This window comes from Prosopis cineraria, unplaced genomic scaffold (genome assembly GCF_029017545.1).
Source record: "Prosopis cineraria cultivar Desert tree isolate PC_DT_omini unplaced genomic scaffold, ASM2901754v1 PC1143, whole genome shotgun sequence".
NCBI classification, from domain to species: Eukaryota; Viridiplantae; Streptophyta; class Magnoliopsida; order Fabales; family Fabaceae; genus Prosopis; species Prosopis cineraria.
Genome location: NW_026556468.1, coordinates 1 through 21544, shown reverse-complemented (window position 1 = coordinate 21544; position 21544 = coordinate 1). Strand labels below are relative to the sequence as shown.

Here is a 21544-nt window from a genome sequence, read left to right as displayed (position 1 = left end):
TAGGATGTTATTTGACCATACTACCCTAAGTTTAATCTCTTATTCTTTTATTTAAAAAAATAGTTAATTCATTAAAAATATAATTATTATTTAATAATAATAATTAGGTATCAATTTTTTTAGTATTATAAATTGAATAATTAATCATATTAATTTTTAGCATTAATGTATATTAAAAATTACAAATCTTTATTACATCTTTTAAAATTACAAATTAAAAAATACAAATAACTAGAGATCAAATTTTTAGCATTATAGATCAAAATTTGTGTTATTTAAAATCTTTATTATATTTTTTAAATATTTTAAATATATTACATTTGTATAATAAAAATTATAAATCATTATAAATTAATATCCTTTTTGGTAATTGTACACTCAAAAGCACATTTTACTATTACAAACCAAACAACTTTTAATGTATTAAATTAACTTTTGAAAAAATATATCCAAACACAAATTTCGTTACAACAACTAACTTTCACTAAACTGACTTTCACCAAATGAACTTGTAATGTTTGAGTTGTCTTAAGATGGTTGTCAGGCAAGTAGATCGACACGTATGTTAGTTTCTCTATAATCATGATTGAAAGTAATCACCCAGTCTTTCATAATAAGCTTTCTAATATTCTTGATGATGTTAAAAAATGGATATCTTTTAGAGAAGTCATGTTTAATGAATGATATGGCTCCCATTGAATCGAGTAGATATTGACTTTCTAAAGTTTAGCACTCCAACAGAGGTTGATGCCTTCTAAAATCCCCATAAGCTCAGCCCTCTTCTTAGAATAGTATCCCAGATATTTGGTGAATCCTTTGATCCAACTATCTTTTTCATCCTTGATGATACCTCTACATGCAACAGCACCATTGATGTTGGCAGAGTTATCGATATCAAGTCTAACCCATCTCACTGCTTGAGGGCTTCATTTAACTTTATATCTAGTTTTAGAATAAAGCTTAAAGTTATTGATTATCTGTTGAGTGTTGGAGAAAGCAATGTCATTATCCTGGAAATCATCTTCAGAGTAGATTTTCTTGCATCTTTTCTTCTATATGTTCCAACATGTATGGGAGAAGAGTTTCTTCCAAAGCATTCTTCTTGTATTTAGACTGCTAACTTCATTTTTTACATTTTAAATTATCCATTTCTGTACATGGGAAGTGGATAAATTCCTAGACGTTGAAAATACATTATTAACACAAAATGTGTCCATTTTTCTGAAACTTGCTATGAAAAAGACTTTTAATTAATGTATCATCATGACGAAACCTTTCATGTCAAAGGACACTATAACCATAACAACCTTCATGGTAGTCACCAATCAATGTGTATCAGTATATGTATGTAAGGTGCACATGGCAGAATAAATTCGACACAGATTCAGTTATCAAAAATTAAATGCTGCCCCATGCTGGTCATCATTATAATAAGACCACGACGTACGTACATACATACATACATACATATATATATCCGTATATTAAGCTTTGAGATAATTTTTTTTTCGGCCTACTAAGATACGAGAGCTTGTATTATTGGATCCTTATATTTCATTTTCGACTTATTGCTGGATTGTAATTTTGTTTCATTCACAAGGTAGTTCTACCAACTGATATATATAGATATATAGTCGTCTTCTATTTGTTTTCATTTACTGCTACGTATAGCTCTGATTATCTTTCATGAGAAAGAGAAATATGTACAGAAAACAACAAAAGATTTAAGTTTAACCAAAACCTACTGAGATTAGCACTAATCAGTCAATGTTTGAAATTACAGATAAATATACCGTCATCTTGATCGGTCGTGATAATTTCTTGAATATATGTCAAACGATGTCCGAGATATTTGTGTCTGGAAGAGAAATATATATATGTATATATATATATCCACATACCTAAAAAATAAAGGGTTCTTATATATCATAAAGAATTGGCATAACATCTTTTAACCTAAGTCTAAAATAAAATATTGACTGTATCATCAATTTTTTACTTCAACTTTCAAGTACCTCAGAAAAGAGTACGTTAAATAATGTTATGATATTTTAGACTTTCAAGTATCCTACTGAGATTCAATGATATCAAACTTATGATCATTCAATACGAATGGGACACATAATAATGCAAGAACACAATGTGATCCTGCAAACGTAAGGATTACTCTCAAGTGCACAACTTGGGACTGTGTCTGTGGGTGTGGCCAGCATCATGGATATTTCTGCGTTACTGATTCCCACTTTTTTCATCAGAAACTGTGTTTTCCAAACAATAATATGAATAATGGTCTTGCTAGCTTCGTAGTGTTTTCCCATACGCAAAAAGAGAAGCTAACTTTGAAGATAAACATTCATGATAGTACCTTCCCATGCCTCTTCTACACATCTTTATAATTTCCCTCCAAACAAATCTCTCTCTCCCTCTCTCGTGCCCATATCAAATTTGGAAATGTGAAAAACCCCACATACCAAACATGTTGGGACTGATGGAGATAATAGAGAATCACATTATTAATATATTGTGGAGTGATACTTTTGAATATATAGACTCTGCAATAATGAAAGGCATCTTCTGTCTAGCATTATTAGTGTTGGACCACACATGCACGATGAGGGCAAAATATAGCTTTAATTTCTGCATATATATGCATGCATTGATGTTAATTCAGTTCTTGTTTATGGGCTTTCATGAAGGAAATTAATCACACGTTCTATAGAGCTAGTTGTAGGTTATAGTCCCCAGAAACTCTATTTTTTACGTGAAAAAGGAAGCTGCTCGATTTTCACATGCACAGAAAGCTCTTAGTTACCATATCTGTAACAGCAGGGTGTTTAATTAGACCCCACAAGCCGTATTGCATGCATGGTGGAGATTGATTAGATTCTAGATATGGATCATTAATTAAATTCATAAAATAAAGTACTGGTTAATCATCATGATTATCAAGCGTATGTATGATGCTTCATGTGTTAATAATGTGTTCATGTTCAGTTCTATTGTAACGAATCTAGAGAGATAGGAATCTCTTTCAGACGTGTAAACTAAAATAGAGATATATATGTACGGATCAATATATAACTAACAGTCATTCATTTTTCAAACAGATCAAATTCTTTATCTCGATTGTTTGTTTCTGACGAATACAAGTTTTGAAAATTTGAATGATGAGTGAGGAGAAACACATTGAATAATGAATTAAAACGATGAATGAGTATATAAGTGAAAATAACTAATCATAAACCTAATCTCCCATATTTAGGTCAAGACAACTGTCATTTATTTGTTTAAAACTGAGATTCTTCTAGGTATTCACGTACATCAAAAAAGCAAGTCCAATTTCTCTGAGAGAAACGTGCATATAAATATATATATATATATATATTCTGCAACTGAATGATAATTAAATGGTCAATATTTTTTAAGCAGAGATAACTGATCCTATAATCATCAAACTTCTGGTGGTCATGTTTATTATTATAAATGACAACATACAGGCGTGTGAAGGATAATGATGATGCTTCTTTTCTGCAAGTGACTGCTCAGTATATAAGTCTCCATGCCATGTGGCTGACTCTTCATGTTTACAACACACACACACACACACACACACACACACACACACACACACACACGCACGCACGCACACAGAGGGAGCTCTTCTTAACCTCATGTGACGTCACATGCATAGTCTCTTCAATTCTAGGTTAAAGAACAGATTACTCATGTTTGATCAATCTTAGCGTTTTGCTTACCTGTGAGTATTCTTGCGAGCTAGAGAGAAATATCTGCATGTTTTTTTTCTCCTTTAGTGTGTATTTGTTTGTTATCTTAAACAGTGCTATAAAGTTAAAGCAGAAAATGATCAAGTTCTCAGAATCCCATTAATTATTTGACAGGTTGCTTTAAAAGCTATTAGATTATTATTCACTCACCTTTTCTTTTCATCTTCTATATATTCTGTCCCTATCATATTTGACTCACAGTTATCTCGCACTGAGAAGCTTCATTTTATTCGTATACAAATATAGTGAAATCATGTAAAAAGATGAGAAAGTTGCAGAGATATCAGATAAAGAAAAAGGGAAGAAAGAAAGAAAGAAAAAAGAGTAAGGAATCGTCAGAATAGAAGCGTGATATATGTTTTCAGATTCACACACTTTTCAATGTTGGCAAACTCAGTGATTGTGCAGTGTGACACTTCATGTGCTTCCTTCACGCCATTGTTTAAAATGAAGATTAAATTGCACATGAGATTTCATACATATGGACCACACACATCGACCTTCTTTTGTTTTCATTTCTATATTTTCTAGCTGCTAGCGTATTAGTTAGACAAGTACTCTCCGCATGAATTAGTTGGGATTAATCTGTGTCTTTCTATTAGAGTTAATTATATTTCAGGTTCACCATGTTGTGACTTAGCTTGTAAGAGATTTCAGTGGTGTTACCTCCTTTTATTAAAAAAAAAGGAAGGAAAGAAAGAAAGAAAGAAAGAAAGAAAGAAAAGGATTTGAAATTAATGTGAAAGACAAATGGAAGGGACAAAAAAAGGAAAATAAAGTACCAAAGTATATAATCCCAAGAAAGGAAATTGATAAAATATACAAAAATTTTAGAGGGACCAATGCACCACATCATTTAAAGTTCATTTAATAAAAATAATGAATTGATTCTAACATTAATAGTAGTAACGAATAAAAAAATAAAAAATTAAATATGTATTCTATTATAAAAAAATAAAATTATTAAAAATAATAACATATTATTTGATTGAATTGATGCAGTTTTATCAAATGGATTGTAGATGACGTAGTGCACCAATACATCCAAGAATATATCTAACATACACTATTATGGTATTGGAAAGTCATATTAATAAGAATTCAACTGATTTGATCATCAGGTAGTCAAGTATGATCCACAATAATGGTAAAGCGTATCCAATAAGTATCTTTGTAGGTGTTTTTCTTCTTTCTAATTTTAAAATTGACAAAAAAAAGACTTTGAGGTTAATTTAATAGACATTAATGGAAAGAAGAAAGTACCAAAGTTGATAATAAAAACAAACAGAGATAGATTTAGCAGTAATGGCGTTTCCTAAAGAATATATGGCCCATCTTAATTAATTTTCTATTGCAATAAAAGTATGAATTACGAATAATTAAGAAAACATTTGTTAAAGAAAGATACATCTAACTGTGACTTTAGAAGGCATTATTTCTTTCATTAAAAGAAAGAATCGAATTCCTTCAGAAATTTACCCCATAAAAATGAAATGCCAATTGAGTGCAGCATCAAAGAGAATAACGCATCTAAAAAATTAATTTAAACAAAGCTTGAGAGCTGAAACCACTATATATAGAGAGAGAGAGGGAGAGGGAGAGAGGGAGAGATCACAAAATCAATAGGATTTTTATGAAGTTAATTAATGTTTAATTTTGTTTTTTCAAAACAAATTAATACTCCCAATGAATTACAATATAAATTATTGTTAAGTAATTTATACTTCTAAAAAAAAGATTGGTTAAAATCATGATCTCTAAAAGTTTTCCATATATTTTCAATTGTGAATTTGATTGTAATAAATATAACATTTATTTTATTTAAAAAACTCTTATTAATTACTCAATAAAGTAAGGGTATAATATATATATATATAAAAAATACTTACCCAATTCCTATATATTAAACTAAGCAAAACTTTTAAGAAATAACTTATATTATAATTCAGAGGGAGTAATTAATTGTGCAAGTTGTACGAGAAGGGGTTGGAATTAAAGTATAAAGTGAAAAACTAGTTCAACCAGAAGGATTTAATCAATAGTGATGATGATTTCCAAAGATTTCACCAAATGTAATTATGGAACTTATAGTGCTGAGAAAAAGGATATTGGACTAAAGAGAAATTGTATAAAGTTGATTATTTCAAAATAAAGGGGTTTCTTTTGCTATATTTGTAGATTAAGATCCACTACTTACTATATCTATAGGGTCTTTTACATTAAAGGTATCACTTTGTTATGAACTTACTTAATTAACAAGTAATATATGATTCAAATAACTGATATACATGTTTAAGATGTGTTTTCAACAACAATAACAATATTTAAGAGTTCATTTAAGAATTGAATTATCATAATGACCAACAGATTATTTTTTTATTAAATAAATAGTGATTTTTATTCATTAAATATAATAGTGATTTGATTCTTCATGATCAGGTGTTCAATTCTAATTTTTTATTTGATTTAATACAATGATTTGATCATTTCATGCATGTCCATTATATAATGTGAATGAATCCGATCCCATCAATAGAAGGAGCCTAATGATGAAACTGGAAAATGATGAAAGAAAAATTAAAAAAAAAAAAAACAGAGAGGGAAACAAGGGAAAAAAAAAAAAGTTCTGATAAATTTTTTTTAACCATGAGTTCTGATCAATTAACCTTTGAGCCATTCCTCGGTCATATATGACGCTGGCTTGTCCCATCAATCATATAAATATTCTAACTATTCTAATTTGAATATAATAATATTAATATCTGAACAACAGTCTCAAGCGAAATTCACATGACTGCTTATTCTATTTAATAATGTGATCGATCGAAGAGCTTATGGAAATTTTTTAATTTTTTTAATAATCAATACAAGTGCTAATGTTATCCAGAAAAATGATTAAGAAATAAGAGAACTCTCAAAGAGTATTAATACTTAATAATGAATTATATAAAATTAAATCTTAACATGTTAAATCGTACTAAAAAAAGGTAGTTAAAGGTACCATATGAGTTAGGTGGAATGAATAAAATCAGACAAACAGGAAAAATACAAAATCATCATTTCAATATACGTTTACTATTATCCATCTTATGAATTTTCCTCAGAATATATATATATATATATATATTATCCTAATTACACCAAGAAAAATCTCCATAATTATAAATTTCAATCATCATGCCTAGATCCACTTCCGATCTCTTTTAACGTTCTACAGTATTTAATTATATTAGTTTATAATTTAAGGGACAATATTCTTCATGGTGAAATTGCTAAGCACCCCTTATTTTTTAGCTCTAAGGCATATCCTAACTTGTAAATATATGAGATAATAACTCAGTTAAATTTTGTTAAAATTGAACTTTTTTTTTTCCTGTTGAGTCTTTCTTTAATAGGACGACATCCTGATTACTTCTTCTATGTTTTATTATAGGTCTCAATTTTCATATTTGTTTTTTCCACTAAATATAAGCTTTTAGGTGTAATTAAAGCATGTTTCCAAGAATATCCTTTAAAGATCAAAATTACCTCTCTCTCTCTCTCTCTTTTGTGTATTTAAAATGCTTTTGGACTCTTATAATGACTTCAAGCTCTGTTGTTTATTTTTATTTTCCCTTATCTTATGGCAACGGATACATAAATTAATATGAAACTGTAACCCAATGAATTTAAAAATAAAATTATTTAATTTAATGATCATTAGTTAATACGTACACATACTAACCACCAAATGGCTCCAAAATATATATTAATTACTACCAAACACATGCTGTTATCAACACAAACTTATTCAAAATCTCATGTTAATAAAATTCAAAACTCAAATTGCACATGAGATTTGATAAAATCTTGGACCACAACAAGATTCTTTTCTTTTGATTTCTTTTTTTATTCCAATTTTTCTTTTGGTTTCTATATATATATATATATATATATATTATTTTCTGACACTACATTGGCATGCATGACATAGGATTAATGTAAAAGATGGCATTTAAACTAATTTTTCTTTATATTTGGTCTAAATTTATGCGTGCTCATGAATTCTGTTGTTTACATTTTTGTTGCCTTGTTGTTTGTTGCTAACTTCATGTTAAAAAAAAAAAACAAAATGCTACTTCATCCCTTTCAAAATATTTGTTCTTTAAATTTTTTGTACACTGATTAAAACATGTAATTATTAATAAAATATGGTTTTTTATTAATAAATTTGTCTAATTTATTTTTGTAAATACCATATGTGTCAACAGTATTTTAGTCTTTAATTCCTCTAAGTATAAAATAGAAAAATGTATCATTAAATAATGCCAAATATTATTAAATGAATTTTGTTCCTTTACAAAGACAAAAATATTTTGAAACAGAAAGAGTATTTACTAAAATTTAGGAAGGCGTATTGTATTTCTTATTTTTTTCATTAGAAAAAGAAAATGAATTGAGATTAATGTAATAGTAAAAGATGCTTAATGGAAGGGATAAAAAAGAAAAGAAGGATCGAAATTAATTAAATTCATAATCCGAAGAAAAAGCAGAGACAGATTCAGCAATAAATAATTATAGTGTTTCACAAAGACTCGACCATTTGTATTTGTTAAAACAAGTATTTGATTTAGATGCAATATATAGGACAAATGGCATGAAGTTGATTGATTATTATTCCTAAATTAGACCCATCTTGTCATCTTAATTAATTTTCTGTTGCCCAATAGACTTCAGAGGATATTATTTTCAATTTATTAAAAGAAATAATCAAATTCTTTGAGGAATTTACCCCATAAAAAATGAAATTTCTATTGCAGCATCAATAGAATAATGCGTCTAAAAATTAAGAGGATTTTATGAAGATAATTACTTATTGCTTGTGCAAGTTGTACAAATAGGGTTCGAAATATATGATAAAAAGTATAAAGTACAAAGTCAGAGAATTGACAGTGCAAGCAGGATTCAACAGTGATGATGATTTCAAAGATTCCACCAAATGTAATTATGAAACTTATTGTGCTGGGAAAAGGATATTGGACTAAAAAGAAATCAAGTAAGGCCAATTATTCCAAAATAAAGGGACTTCTTTACAAATAGTATATATTTGAAAAGACTCCACTAATTACTATATCTGTAAGCTCTTTTTAATATAGTAAAGGTAATCTCTACTTTTAAAAATATAAGATATTTTTTAAAGAATTAGATGTTTAAAAATATAAAATATTTTTAGTCTTTTGAGTATAATCATCATCTTTTTTTAAAAAAATATTCTTATTGATGAATGACTTTATATTTGTTATAGGTTATTTAATAGGGGTAAATATGAAAATATAGGGTTATTTAAAAGTATGTAATTACTTTATTGGAGGGTGAAATTTAGTTAAAAATATCTTATATTTTTGAATAAAGGGAGTATTATTTTGTCATACAAGAACATCTAAGAATTCCTATCAAAATTAAATGATCCCAAACCAACATGGTTGGCTCTCATAGAAGGGAGCGATTCTTCAAAACATGATGAATTAAAATTTTTAGTGATGAAACATGTCTCAAATAGAATTGCATATGATAAAAAGATACATGTGGTTAAATAAAAATAAAAAATTATCCCAACGACCAATCAATAATTTTTTTATTAAATAGTGATTTAATTCTTAAGTAGGTGTTATAAAATTTTTTATTTAATTTGTTACATTTCAATATTAAAGTCTGATCAACTTGTTTAAAAAGGCATCCAATCACTTACTTAATTGAATTATCATTTGTAATATTCTAAAAATATTACTGACATATTTTATCAATGATTATTTCATCAAATTAAAATACTCAAGTTATATATTAAGGGTACGATCATATAAATATTATTATTGTTGACTACTTGTGAATCTTTTGTTCATTAGTCCTACAAGTATATAAATGGGGCCACCGACACACAGAAACAATATATATATATATATATATATATATAAATTTGATGATGATGAAGAGTGGAAAATAAAATTTTCATATATATATATATATATATCCATCATATAAAGTGAATGAACCCGATCCCACCAATAGAGAAGGCTAATGATGAAATTGGAAAATAATGAAAGAAAAAAGAGAAACAACAATAAAGTTCTGATTAGTTAATCTTTGAGTCATATATAAGTTGTAACACACCAGCTTGTCGCACCAATTATAGAGATATTTTAGCTTTTAACTATTCCAATTAGAATATATAATAATATCAAACTCTGAACAACAATCCCACGCCAAATTCTCATCGCTCCTTATATATTATATTGTAATCGAAGCTTATGGAAATTTATTTGTTATCCGGAAAACTTTAAAAAAATAAAAGAAAAATGAATGAACCCTCAAAGAGTGATAATTAATTAAATGAATAAATTAATTAATATACTGACATTTAAAAAAAAAAAACTAGGTAGGTAGTTGAAGATGCCATTTGAGTTGGATGGAACACATATAATAAGACAAACAGCAAAAAGCAAAATCATCAATTCAATATGCGTTTTTTTTTTTTTTGCAAAGTGTATATATATATATATATATATATATATTACTCCTCTTGAAATCTCAATATCTTTTTTTTTTTCTTTTTTGTGGCCAACATTGTGAAATCTCAATATCATGCTTATAATCCACTTGTCTTTGAAAATTCTCTCCAAAAAAGATTTGCACTCTGATAATGTCATCGTGACCTCAGACACTATTGTACGGCAACGAATGACAAAATTAAAAATAATTTTTAATTAAATAATCATGGGATAATACGTACAAATACTAACGACCAAACAGAACAAGGCTCCAAAAGTTATATTAATACGAAACACTAAGCTGTTATCAACAAAATTCACATAGATTAAGAAAATTAATTAAGTTGGTCAATTATTAAAAAAAGAAAGTGTTCATTTCCTAAAATCCCCAATGACGGATGCACGTTGGACAAATTAGGAAATATTACATAACAAGACCCAAAAGAAATTGTATGTACCCCTTAAAAAATTTCATTTGCTCCGTCATTTAAAAACAAAAAATTCACTTGTCCCCTTACAAAAATTTCATATAAAATTATCCTGACTATAATTATATAAATAATATAAATATTTATTTTAAATATAAATTATGCCCCCACTAGCTCTTTTTTTTTTTTATCGGTCACTGAAAATACCCCTAATTTTATAAGCAAGATACATATGTTTAACATTTTAAAGTACCACAACAACATATAGGAATAGTTTAGTGAAAACATGACAAATATAAGAGACAAAGTAGATTGAAGTACAAAATACTTCCTCTATCCTTAATATAACGTAAAATTTGGGATTTTTTCTTTAGTATAAAACAAAATTAGAGTAATTAATTTTATTTTTCAATTTCACTCTTGTTTATTTATCATGATTGGAATTCCCATACTACAATTTATTATTATTATTATTATTATTATTATTATTATTATTAATGGTAAAGAATGGTAAAATTTAAAAGTTACATATGAGGAACATTTCTTAATAAGCCTAAAGTTGATTAAATTTGTCTCATGTTAAGGTTTAGAGGGAGTAAGAAATATTGAGAGATCTTACATTTAAGATAAAAACAACTATTTAACTAACTATTCCCTCTAGTCCTATTTATAAAATAAATAAATATTTTTTTATTTTATTTAAAAGTCACATTATTAAATGTCTGTTACAAATTTTTTCATTTACCTTTTATTAAATGTTGGTGAGAGAAAGTGTGTTTTTAAAATATGTATATTTAATAAGAATAAAGTTAAAAATTTATTAAATTTTTAAACAGAATTAATAAATTTTAATATTTTTCTTAGTTATAGATTTATGCTAAAACATGTTGAAAGCATGAACGGATAAAGGGGACATGCAAGGGTGTTGGCCCCCATACTATAAAATATTTTAATTTTCATTTGTAAAATATGTGAAAAATTAATTTTGGCCTCCCAGTTTCTTGTAATGTTTCATTTTTGGCCCTATATGTTCACCTTTAAATTCATTTTTAATTGAAAATAACTTATAAATAAGATTATATGAATACATTCAAGACCAAAGGAGCATAATGACACACATACACAATTCTCGTAGAGTTGGTAGGACTAATAATTATGTAAGAGGCGCCACCTTCTCAATCTGACATTACCAATTTGAACTCAAACTCTCATATGACGTGGATCACTCGTCATATTTAGGCTTTAGCACGCTAAATTTATAAATCAATACATTTTATATATTAGTAGTATTAATATTATTTTTCTCTTTGTTATAGATATATATCCCACTTCTCATGGTGATCCATAATAATAGTGTCTGTTGAAAGCATGCAGTGTCATTTTTGTTATGAGTGGTACTTTTGGGACAGTTGAAAGCGAATGGGAGTGATGAATATTGATGATAATGCAGAGCTTCGGATTGAACTCATGATGAGTAGGGCCATTCCAAGACTAAGTCTTGGCCAATTATACCTACTCACCCTCCAAAAATCCACTCATGCTTTGTGTGTGTGTGAGAGAGAGAGTACAACTAAGCAGGTGTGGTACACAGCACTGATGGCTCAGTCAGTGTTTGTTGAATCTGGAGTCAATGAGCGTACCAAGTTTTCTTTCTTTTTTTTTTTAATTTAAATACTTTTGTTCGAGGCACAATAAGGTGCATTACTTGCCATTGGGTACTTTTGTTGGGGGCACAGGTGGGTGTATCAAGTCTTCTTACCTCGTGACCATCTGTACTGAAGGCTTGAAGTCACAGGATTTTACCAACGTTTGAAAATTCACACTTGTTTTGAAATAAATGAAATGAAGGGTTGAATTTTTTTCCCCTATTTGTAAGCACAAGGAGCAAACTCCTTGTGAGAAGAAATTATCTCCTCCAAAATAACTGAAGGCCAACAACGAACTTCTCCCAACTAAGTTGTTATATACACAAGAACTATGATCCAAACCACCAACTATTTGTTTATGTGGTCAAAACTTTTACCATTCATGCAAGCTTTAATTGGTTCAAAGGATGATAATGTATTTCAATTGCAACCATATGAATAATTAGATTAAGGCACATGACATAGTAAATAGTAGAGCTATGAATTTTTTTAATATATATATATCATACCATCATTGGCAGTAACCATTTGATTGAATCAACGATAACTATAGTGCTGCGTAGGACATTCATTGGAAGAGAGGATTTGTAGCATTCATTGAATCCGGATCCTTGTCTGTTTCTAGAAATTGTCATTGTCATCAAATATATGTATTAAGTTTGAAAACCTTAAAACCTGTGTTTAATTGTTCTTCTACTTATTATATTCTAATCACACCCTTACTTATCTGCCAGTTGGCCCCATTTATTTCTTTTTGTATTTGCTACGCAATTATTTAAAAAAAATTAAAGTGATGATCAAGTGATTTTTCCTTGCATCACTGCCTATAAATAACAAGCAATTATTGTTAATGCTGACAAAAATTCAAGTCAGCTAGGCAACCTAAAGATGTCCTATAACATTCTCATCATGAGTTTGCATTGAAGATAAGTATGAAGCAAAACCCCTCAAGGACAACTAATTGCTTTGCATGTTTAATTTGGGTCCTGAGGTTCCATTTCTGAGGTTGGCGAAGTTGATATTTTGGTCACTAACAAAAGTTGATATTTTGCATTGCAAATCAATTTTATTTCATCCCTACATATATGATGAAAGTTAAAAATTTAGAATACTGATATTTTGCATTAACCTTGCCAACTTCAAGGATTTTAAATTTTAGATGATCCTAATCTTTGAATGTTGCACGAGATTTCTATGATAAAAAATCTTATAATAATGGATCAAAGATAACATTTTCAAAAACATTTTCCTTCTTATACTTGGAATAATCATTTGGGTTTTGGATGGCTACTCTTGAATGGTTGTTTCTTTTTTTTCTTTTTTTTCTTACTTGGAGGATTACAATAGAGGTGGTCACCAAGTCATGATTTATAGGGACCAAAGGTAACAAGGCATAATTACACTTTGCATGACCTATCAACATATATCTACCAATAACATATAACTTGATTCAGTTGATAAGAATTTGATTCATAACCTATAAAGTGTGGGATTAAATCTCACTATTAATGGAAGACCTTGTAAGTGAGCAATTTGTAAGTACATTTATAACGTTCTTTATGCCTGGAGTCATGCCATAACATTGATAAACTCTTAGAAATCAACTCACCTAAACTTTATATAAAAAAAAAACATAAATTCTAATGAGAGAAAATGATATTTAAGTAACAATTACAATTAAGGATACTAAAACAAAGAAATTTTAAGAAAAAAAACCAAAATCCTTAGTAGGAAATTAAAATTGTGATTGAGTTTTTTCAATACTCATTTTCCATGATTTTAATTATGAAGAGAATTAAAAATAATTATTTTTTAGTACTGAAAACATGGAAAACAAGTATTGGAAACATCTAAAGTAACTACCAAAAAATTGAAAACATAAGTATATGAAGAGCACAAAATTTGAAAAATGTGTACTGAAACATGGAAGATGACCGTACAAAAGAAATTCAATGAAAAAAATTAATTGCAAATAAAAACTATATCTTTTTTTGAAATTTCATAATTTTAGAGTCCTTAATAATAACTAATATTCTTAAAAGTTCTTAAATATCATTATTCATGAGCCATAAACATCACCACTCATTTTTGTCACTCAGCTCGCACTAGTTTAGGTAAACGGAGTTCAAATTGATAGGCCTTAGCAGAGTGAAACATTGAACCCTGTACCCTAACCTACCATAAAGGGGCTCATGTTCTTGTGTGAATCAGTGGTTTACATTGAGTTCCACTGGTAGGAATGTCTCAAGATGAATCATTGGTTCAGGACATTGGGCAACAACCTGTCTGTCATGCACCATATGCACATGATGTTTTTTAACAAGCATTTTTTATTGGACAAGTTTGTGAATCGAGTTGAGTGACACAAGATTTACGGATCAACTAACCCTTTAAGTACCATAATTCTGTTCATCTGATTAAAGCTTTATTCTGTACTAAATGTCATAGCCAAATGCTTGTTTTGAATCTGTTGTTCTTGCGACATCGAGGATGATCTACCCATTTGTAAGCATTCATCTACTAATTCCAAATGAAGATGCAGTTGCAAAATCAAATCTCAACAACTCCATCCATATTAGATACGATTATCACAACAATAAACAAACCTTATCTCACTAAAAAGAATTGACTACATAAATTGCACGATACTATTATGCTCCATCAACAACCAAACCTTTGTAGATATATACAGAAAAAACGAAATGGGGGAAAAAGATTTAGGTAAGTGCCACTATACCCATTCTGATGCGTGCTCTTTGAGGAACTCCCACTTGCATTGAGGAAGCGAAGTGATGTGGCAGGCAGCAGATAAATGGGAAAATATTGCGTCAGAAAAAAGGATCATATTAAGTATAGACACTGACCTTCCATAAATTAAGTTCTGATACATATGATTCAAGGTATCTAGAAATGAAAATACACAGAATCCAAAAATAAATACTAATAGACACTAAAACAAAAGATAAGATCTGGAAGCCCTTATTTTGTTCCACTAACTGATGTTAACCTGTTTCAGTGGTTCAACCATAAGGATCGATCCACGCAGCTGCAGCAGTATGAAGCATCTCAGTACAACCAGTTTCCCAAATCTCTTTTCCTAAGGAGAATTTTCCATAAGCATGAACAGATGTCCCATGGACAGAAGTAGATTACTGTGCTCGATTTGTCTTATTCTCATTGGAAGACAGTAGAAATTGAAATTTCACTCCACAACAACATTCACCAGTTCATATTCGATCAAGGATAAGTTGTTATCCTCCTTAACGGTGAAGCTTGCAGGCTCTGCGACTTCAACACGGCCCCACTTGTCCACAGCAAGCCTCATGGATCCTCTGTACATGTCAATTTTAGCATTGCGCAGGGTAACAGTTGAACCTTCTTTCATCGTGTCCACTGAACAAGAGCAACAATGAAACATGCAATTTATCAAGAGGATTTCTCCTTTGCAAATCAACATTTACAAAATTACGAGTGCATGGCTTTGTTGAATCAAACAAATTTACAATTTAAACATGATCATGTACATGTATTACAAAATTCTCATTATATGAACCACTGTTGATGGTCAAGGACATCATTGATGATTAGTAGTCATCATATTGTGTTTATCTTATAGGATGTAAATATTGGGCTTGCTTGGATAGGGTCAACATTTCAAAAGATTTTGTCATTTATCATTCAAGGCTAGCCCAGGCCCGACTTAGCCAATTGGAAACAAGGTAGTTTTGACTTTACAACTACTGTTTATTGCTTTCTCTTTTGTTCTGTAGCTTTTAACCCATGCCCATATCTCACCAAAAGGTTTTCCACAATCATTTTATGCACTACTCCATCTTCATTAAAAAGAAAAAAGAAAACACACGCACATGCCCACAAAAGGGGGGAAAATAAACCCACATCATAAGTCTTGGAGTGAAATTCCCTATTGAAGGGGAAAGAAACAACTTTGAACAATTTGGGTTACTTATTCAGATGTGTTCAAAAGGCACCAGATCCTAAATCTATGCCCAAAATGAGACCCGGCTGGTCATTGACTTATTGCATACCAGTACCAGTTTAATAGTTCTTTCCTGCATTGCTAGTTTGAGCCCATGAGCACCCATGACAGTTTCATGGTCCAATCCAGACTGTTACCCCTCCAGGCGACAGGCCGAACCCGCCAAACCAACCAGGCAGTTTGATCTAAAAACACTGCTTTGCTGCTGATTTTATTTGAAGACAAATAAAAGAATAAAGAGATAAATAAAAATCAAATTTATATGTCAACCAAGTAACCAAAAAAGTAAAATGTAAAATGATGGATTATTATTACCCAAAAATGAAAAGCACCTGATGGAGTCCAAACTTTCTTGCGGCTCCCCATGTAGGACTTCATCAATATCACAATTTGACTATTGCCAAAAAATTTAATTAACCAAGTTACCCCCCTTCTTATCTATTTCCTTTGTCTTACCGGTGGAACCCTAAAACATAATCATTGCAATGAATGATATAGAACAAATAGAAAATGGTGGATCAGCTTAAAGTCAGAAATCCATTATTGGCTCTTTCTGGACATACAAGTGGAAAACAATTGAAAGGAGAATTGACCAGGGAAAAGGGAAAAAAACAGCGAGCGGTTTCATTCAAATTCCCACAGCAAGCAACTTCCTTGCCTCAAAAAGGTGCCAGGGGAAAGCATCTAGTAGAAGATGCCTTGACTGAGTCATGAAGAAGCAAGGATCCCAACTGGCACGTTGACTTGGTGCATTAGGCATGCCTTTGGATGCCATTAACTTCACTAGCCAAGGTTTGACCAATTATATCTTTTGATCCCAAATGACCTAAAATGATTGAAGCCTAGCAACAAAAAAAAAAAAAAAAGAGGCCAAAATTCCAAATATCACCGGCTTAGTACAACTATGAAGTCCAAGATCTTATGATCTACACTAATATTGGGATCTTTCTGAGATTCTATAAGGACTTAAAATTTTCATAACATTAGGATCATAATTCGTAGGTTTGATTGGAATTGTAGGATCATTCGATCATATAGATCTAGACAACCATGGCTAAACCCACTAATCACTAGCGTTGCTGAAATCACACAATTTAGGATTCAAATCATGCAATTTATAATGATTCGCTCTTCCAGCAATACAGACCACTGGAATAATTGAAGTACCTAGTCGGTACAAGAATATCATAAAAATGTGTATGGATTACACTTTATTAACAACAAATTACTTTCTAATAATGAACATTAGATATCAAATTAAAATGTGCAGACTATGCCTACAAAAAATACTTTTAGCAAGAAACATAAGTCATCAATCTAAAATAAAAGAAGGCTCCTTCCTTCCTCCAGATAAATTCCAATAAATAAAATAAGCAGCATTGCAATAACACGCTGCAGTAAGGAAGACTTCAATAGGCAGGACCAAAAAATTAATACAATGTTATCTATACCTTGGTCATTTCTTGCAGTGAATATGATCATTCCTGTCTCATCACCCACCAAACATTCAGCAATTCGCATCTGACGAGGTTGAGGACCATCAGGACGACCCTTTTGTAGCACCATCTTAGTGCTAACTACCTTCACAGTTAAAGTGTGCCCACTTGTGCCCGGGCGAAGTTGGTCAACCTTGGTGAAGACTGGCTTCCTCAACCCTGGTTTTGCTTCTGCCATATTTTTCAACCTAAAAAAACCAAAATCAATTAAAAAAAACAAAAGAAAACAGGGGGACGCACAACCTTTTGGAAGTGGAGGAAAATTAATCAAAAAGAGCAATTTCTTTAAACTAATTTGATCATTTCTAACTTGCTTTCCTTTCATGATTTGCTTGACTTTCTAAATCATTGAATGCATCATTGATCAAATGGTTAAGCTTATAATATTGCCTCTTTTTCATCCCAATACTCCCTATTGTCATGCATCTAATTCTAAGAACAAGAAGTCATTATCATGGAAGTCAAGCAAGTGAAAGTAATCAACGAAGTTTAAAGAAATTCCCCTTCAAGTTGCAACATAACCCCATCCACATTGTCAAATGAAGCAAGATGGAAGCTAGGAGACCTTATAGCATCTAGCAACATTATCCACCCATAAATATTACATTCACGCCAACATAATCCACAAACTAATGAACTTAGACATCAAGAAAAAATTTCAATTATTTTATTTTCAATGCAGCTGTCATGAGCATCAGGTTCCATATGATATAGGATACTTGAATCCAAGATTAGGAACTCCGTCCCCTTGGCCGAGAAAAATGATAGTTCATCCAGTCCTAATTATAAGACATGTTTTTCACGGTCCTTAATAAATCCCAATTACAAAATGTTTGAAGCATTTATGAATTTCGTTTCCAAATATACTCTTCTTTGGAAGTTGGATTTTTGAATTTATGTGTGGAAAAGAAAGCCCCCACACACCATTTAATACCTTTAATTAAAGGTAATTTTAAAATGTTGTGATAATTTCTGAAAAAAGCAAGACCATCACCTAATTCTAACCACTTTTTAAATCTATATGATTAGGTTAAAAGTTTCCTATAAATAGGACCAAAAGGAGCGCAAAGACTGACAGAAGCAATTATGGAAACCCAATAATGTCTTCCTAATATATACTGGTAATGACGCATAGAGACTAAAACCATAAGAAATGTGGACTTCGACACATACAGGACAAATAGAATCCTTGTGCATTTTGGGGTGTCGTGTTGTGCTATGTCGCATATGTGTTAAACATTGACATAACTCCTTTTGGAAGCACCCATGCCTCATTATAGTTTATAATACTTGCTTGGTCTGTTTTCTTCCTCACAAGTTTCAGTCTAATGAAAATCCAACTTTAGTCATTATTATGGACATTGATGTCAAAGGCACTGGCCTAAGCAACTGAGGCATGAAGGTGAGTCGCTATCTATGACTAATACCTCTATAACATGAGAGGCACCGCCTTCAATCAGTTGCAGTAACGTGAGTGCCAAACTTTATCTATTGTACTTGTTTCAGGGGTGCCTTAGGTGTTCTACTTCTGTGCTTAAAAGCAACAAAAGACTGTCAACTAATAAGCCTGCCCTAAAGTATACTAAAAATAATAACAAAATAAAATAAAAAATCACAAAACCCAACGTCCCAACTCCAACGCTAGGACCTCAATCTAGCTTCTAGCATAAGAGATTTAAGAGAATAAGATGATTATTTGGGCCGTTAGTAAACAAACACAAAAATCAAAACTGTTAGGGACCTCAGCTACACTATATCACACATGATCGGCTAAACAAAGAAGCTGATGATTATAGGTTAACCATAGCCATACTATACTCATCGGTTACTTTAGGACCTTGCTTCACTCGGACGTGTGCCTTTCTAACATCACTATTCTCTCGCTTAAGGCGTCTCAAAAATCCAGCGCCTAATGGACTTGTTCTCCTCTGATTATCATGATAAAATCACAAAGAAGAAAAACAAAATCGAGATTGATGGAGTGAACTCGTACTCAACCTCCCAACTAGCCAATGGGGCCAAAAGTTTTCATGTTTCTAGGTAACTAGGAAAGCAACAATGATTATCGAGAATCCAAACTCCACAGTTTTTTGCCCCGTTCCACCGAACTTATTAAAGAATCACTTTTGTTCTTTGGGGAAAAAACCACAGAAAACATTTGGTACGCGAAATTCGTCTCATAACTTGAGCATAGATTAACGAATTCGTATACGAACTGTGATACCAGAAATCAACAATTCTAAAGCAACAGAGCGACTAAAAACCAAATTATTTAAAATTGGAATTTGAACGGTAAAAACAGTGACGTAGCATATCAAGACATGAAAGGAGAAAAGTTAATGACCTCTGCGATGAAGAGCACGGAGTGAGAACAAAAAAATAAATATGAAGAAGGCAATTTGTGAAGCTTGCAGGCGAATAAGTGTGAACCAAAAATGCGTCAGCAAGAAATCAAAGTCTGAAACTCACCTGATACTGCCGATGTGGAGACACTGTTGCCAAATCAAAATGGAAGAGGAGATCTGAACGCGAAAGTGAAAGTGCACAACGAAGCCGCCCAGGTCGACTTTTAAGGAGAGAAAAAGGCAGTGCCGCTTTTCACGGGTAGATTAGTAACCAGGTCCGACCCGCATCGATCTCTGTGTTGATAGTTGATATTTACAAATCACTTTTTTTTTTATGCGAATATAATATTAAAATGATTAAACCCCGCACTTTAGTAAAATTAAGTGTGAAAATAACAGTCATAAATTAATGATAATTAGATTTGATAAATTTTTAAAAAAATAAGCTTCAATTATTGATTTAAATAATTATAATTTCATAAATTTAAATTAGAAATAAATATATAAACTTTAAATGTAACTCATTTGTGATTGGAATTCCTATTTTTAACTATTTAAATTGAATTTAGAATTCAATTTTTTGTTTTTTCCAAAATATCTAATTATCAATTAATATTGAAATATAATTTATTTTTATAAAAAATTATTTATAAAATTTAGAGCCATTTGATTCAGCTTATTTTATGAAAAATAACTTATTTTTTAAAAATATTTATATTGTTACTTTTTATATTATTTATTTAAATGTTTAAAAATAAATAGTTTTTTTAAAAATAGATTTATGCTTATTTTAAGAAATTATTTTAAATATTTTTTAAAAATAATCTAATACAATAAATGAAAAAGTGTGTTTTAAGAATGTGGATTATGTGAGGGTATCAGAAAATTTTAAAATCATAAAAAATAAAATAATTTTTATAAAATAGAAATAAAAAATATCATAAATTTTTTAAAATAAATAAAAAATGATTAATTTTTATTATGGCAACTAAATATAAAATAATATTTATTTTTTATAAAATATATACAAAAATAATATTTTTTTTATAAAATCTCTAAACTATTTTAAAATTATTTTTTATCTTAAAACATTGGTCTTTAAGATTAAAAGATAAGAGATTTTTAGATAAATTAGAGATATTATCAAAAAATTATTTAGAAAAAAGAAGATATTATTTTATATTTAATTACAATAATAAAAAATTATTTTTATTATCTTAATTAATTTTATTTTTTATAAAAATTTTATATACTTAGCATTATGTACTTAATATGCTTCTTTTTAATTAAATTAAAATATGTAAATCTTGTATAGATTATATA

At 29.9% G+C, this 21544-nt stretch overlaps 1 protein-coding gene across 1 annotated transcript; it reads right to left on the bottom strand.

Annotated features, from left to right (window-relative positions):
• Positions 1–15229: 15229 nt before the first annotated feature.
• Positions 15230–20493, bottom strand: LOC129299389 (uncharacterized protein At4g28440-like). Its single transcript, XM_054937861.1, has 3 exons — positions 20346–20493; positions 17832–18064; positions 15230–15776 (listed from the first exon to the last, which is right to left on the bottom strand). The coding sequence occupies exons 2-3, from the start codon at positions 18052–18054 to the stop codon at positions 15586–15588; spliced, it is 414 nt and encodes a 137-aa protein (XP_054793836.1). The 5' UTR covers positions 18055–18064; positions 20346–20493; the 3' UTR covers positions 15230–15585.
• Between the last annotated feature and the right edge of the window lie 1051 nt (positions 20494–21544).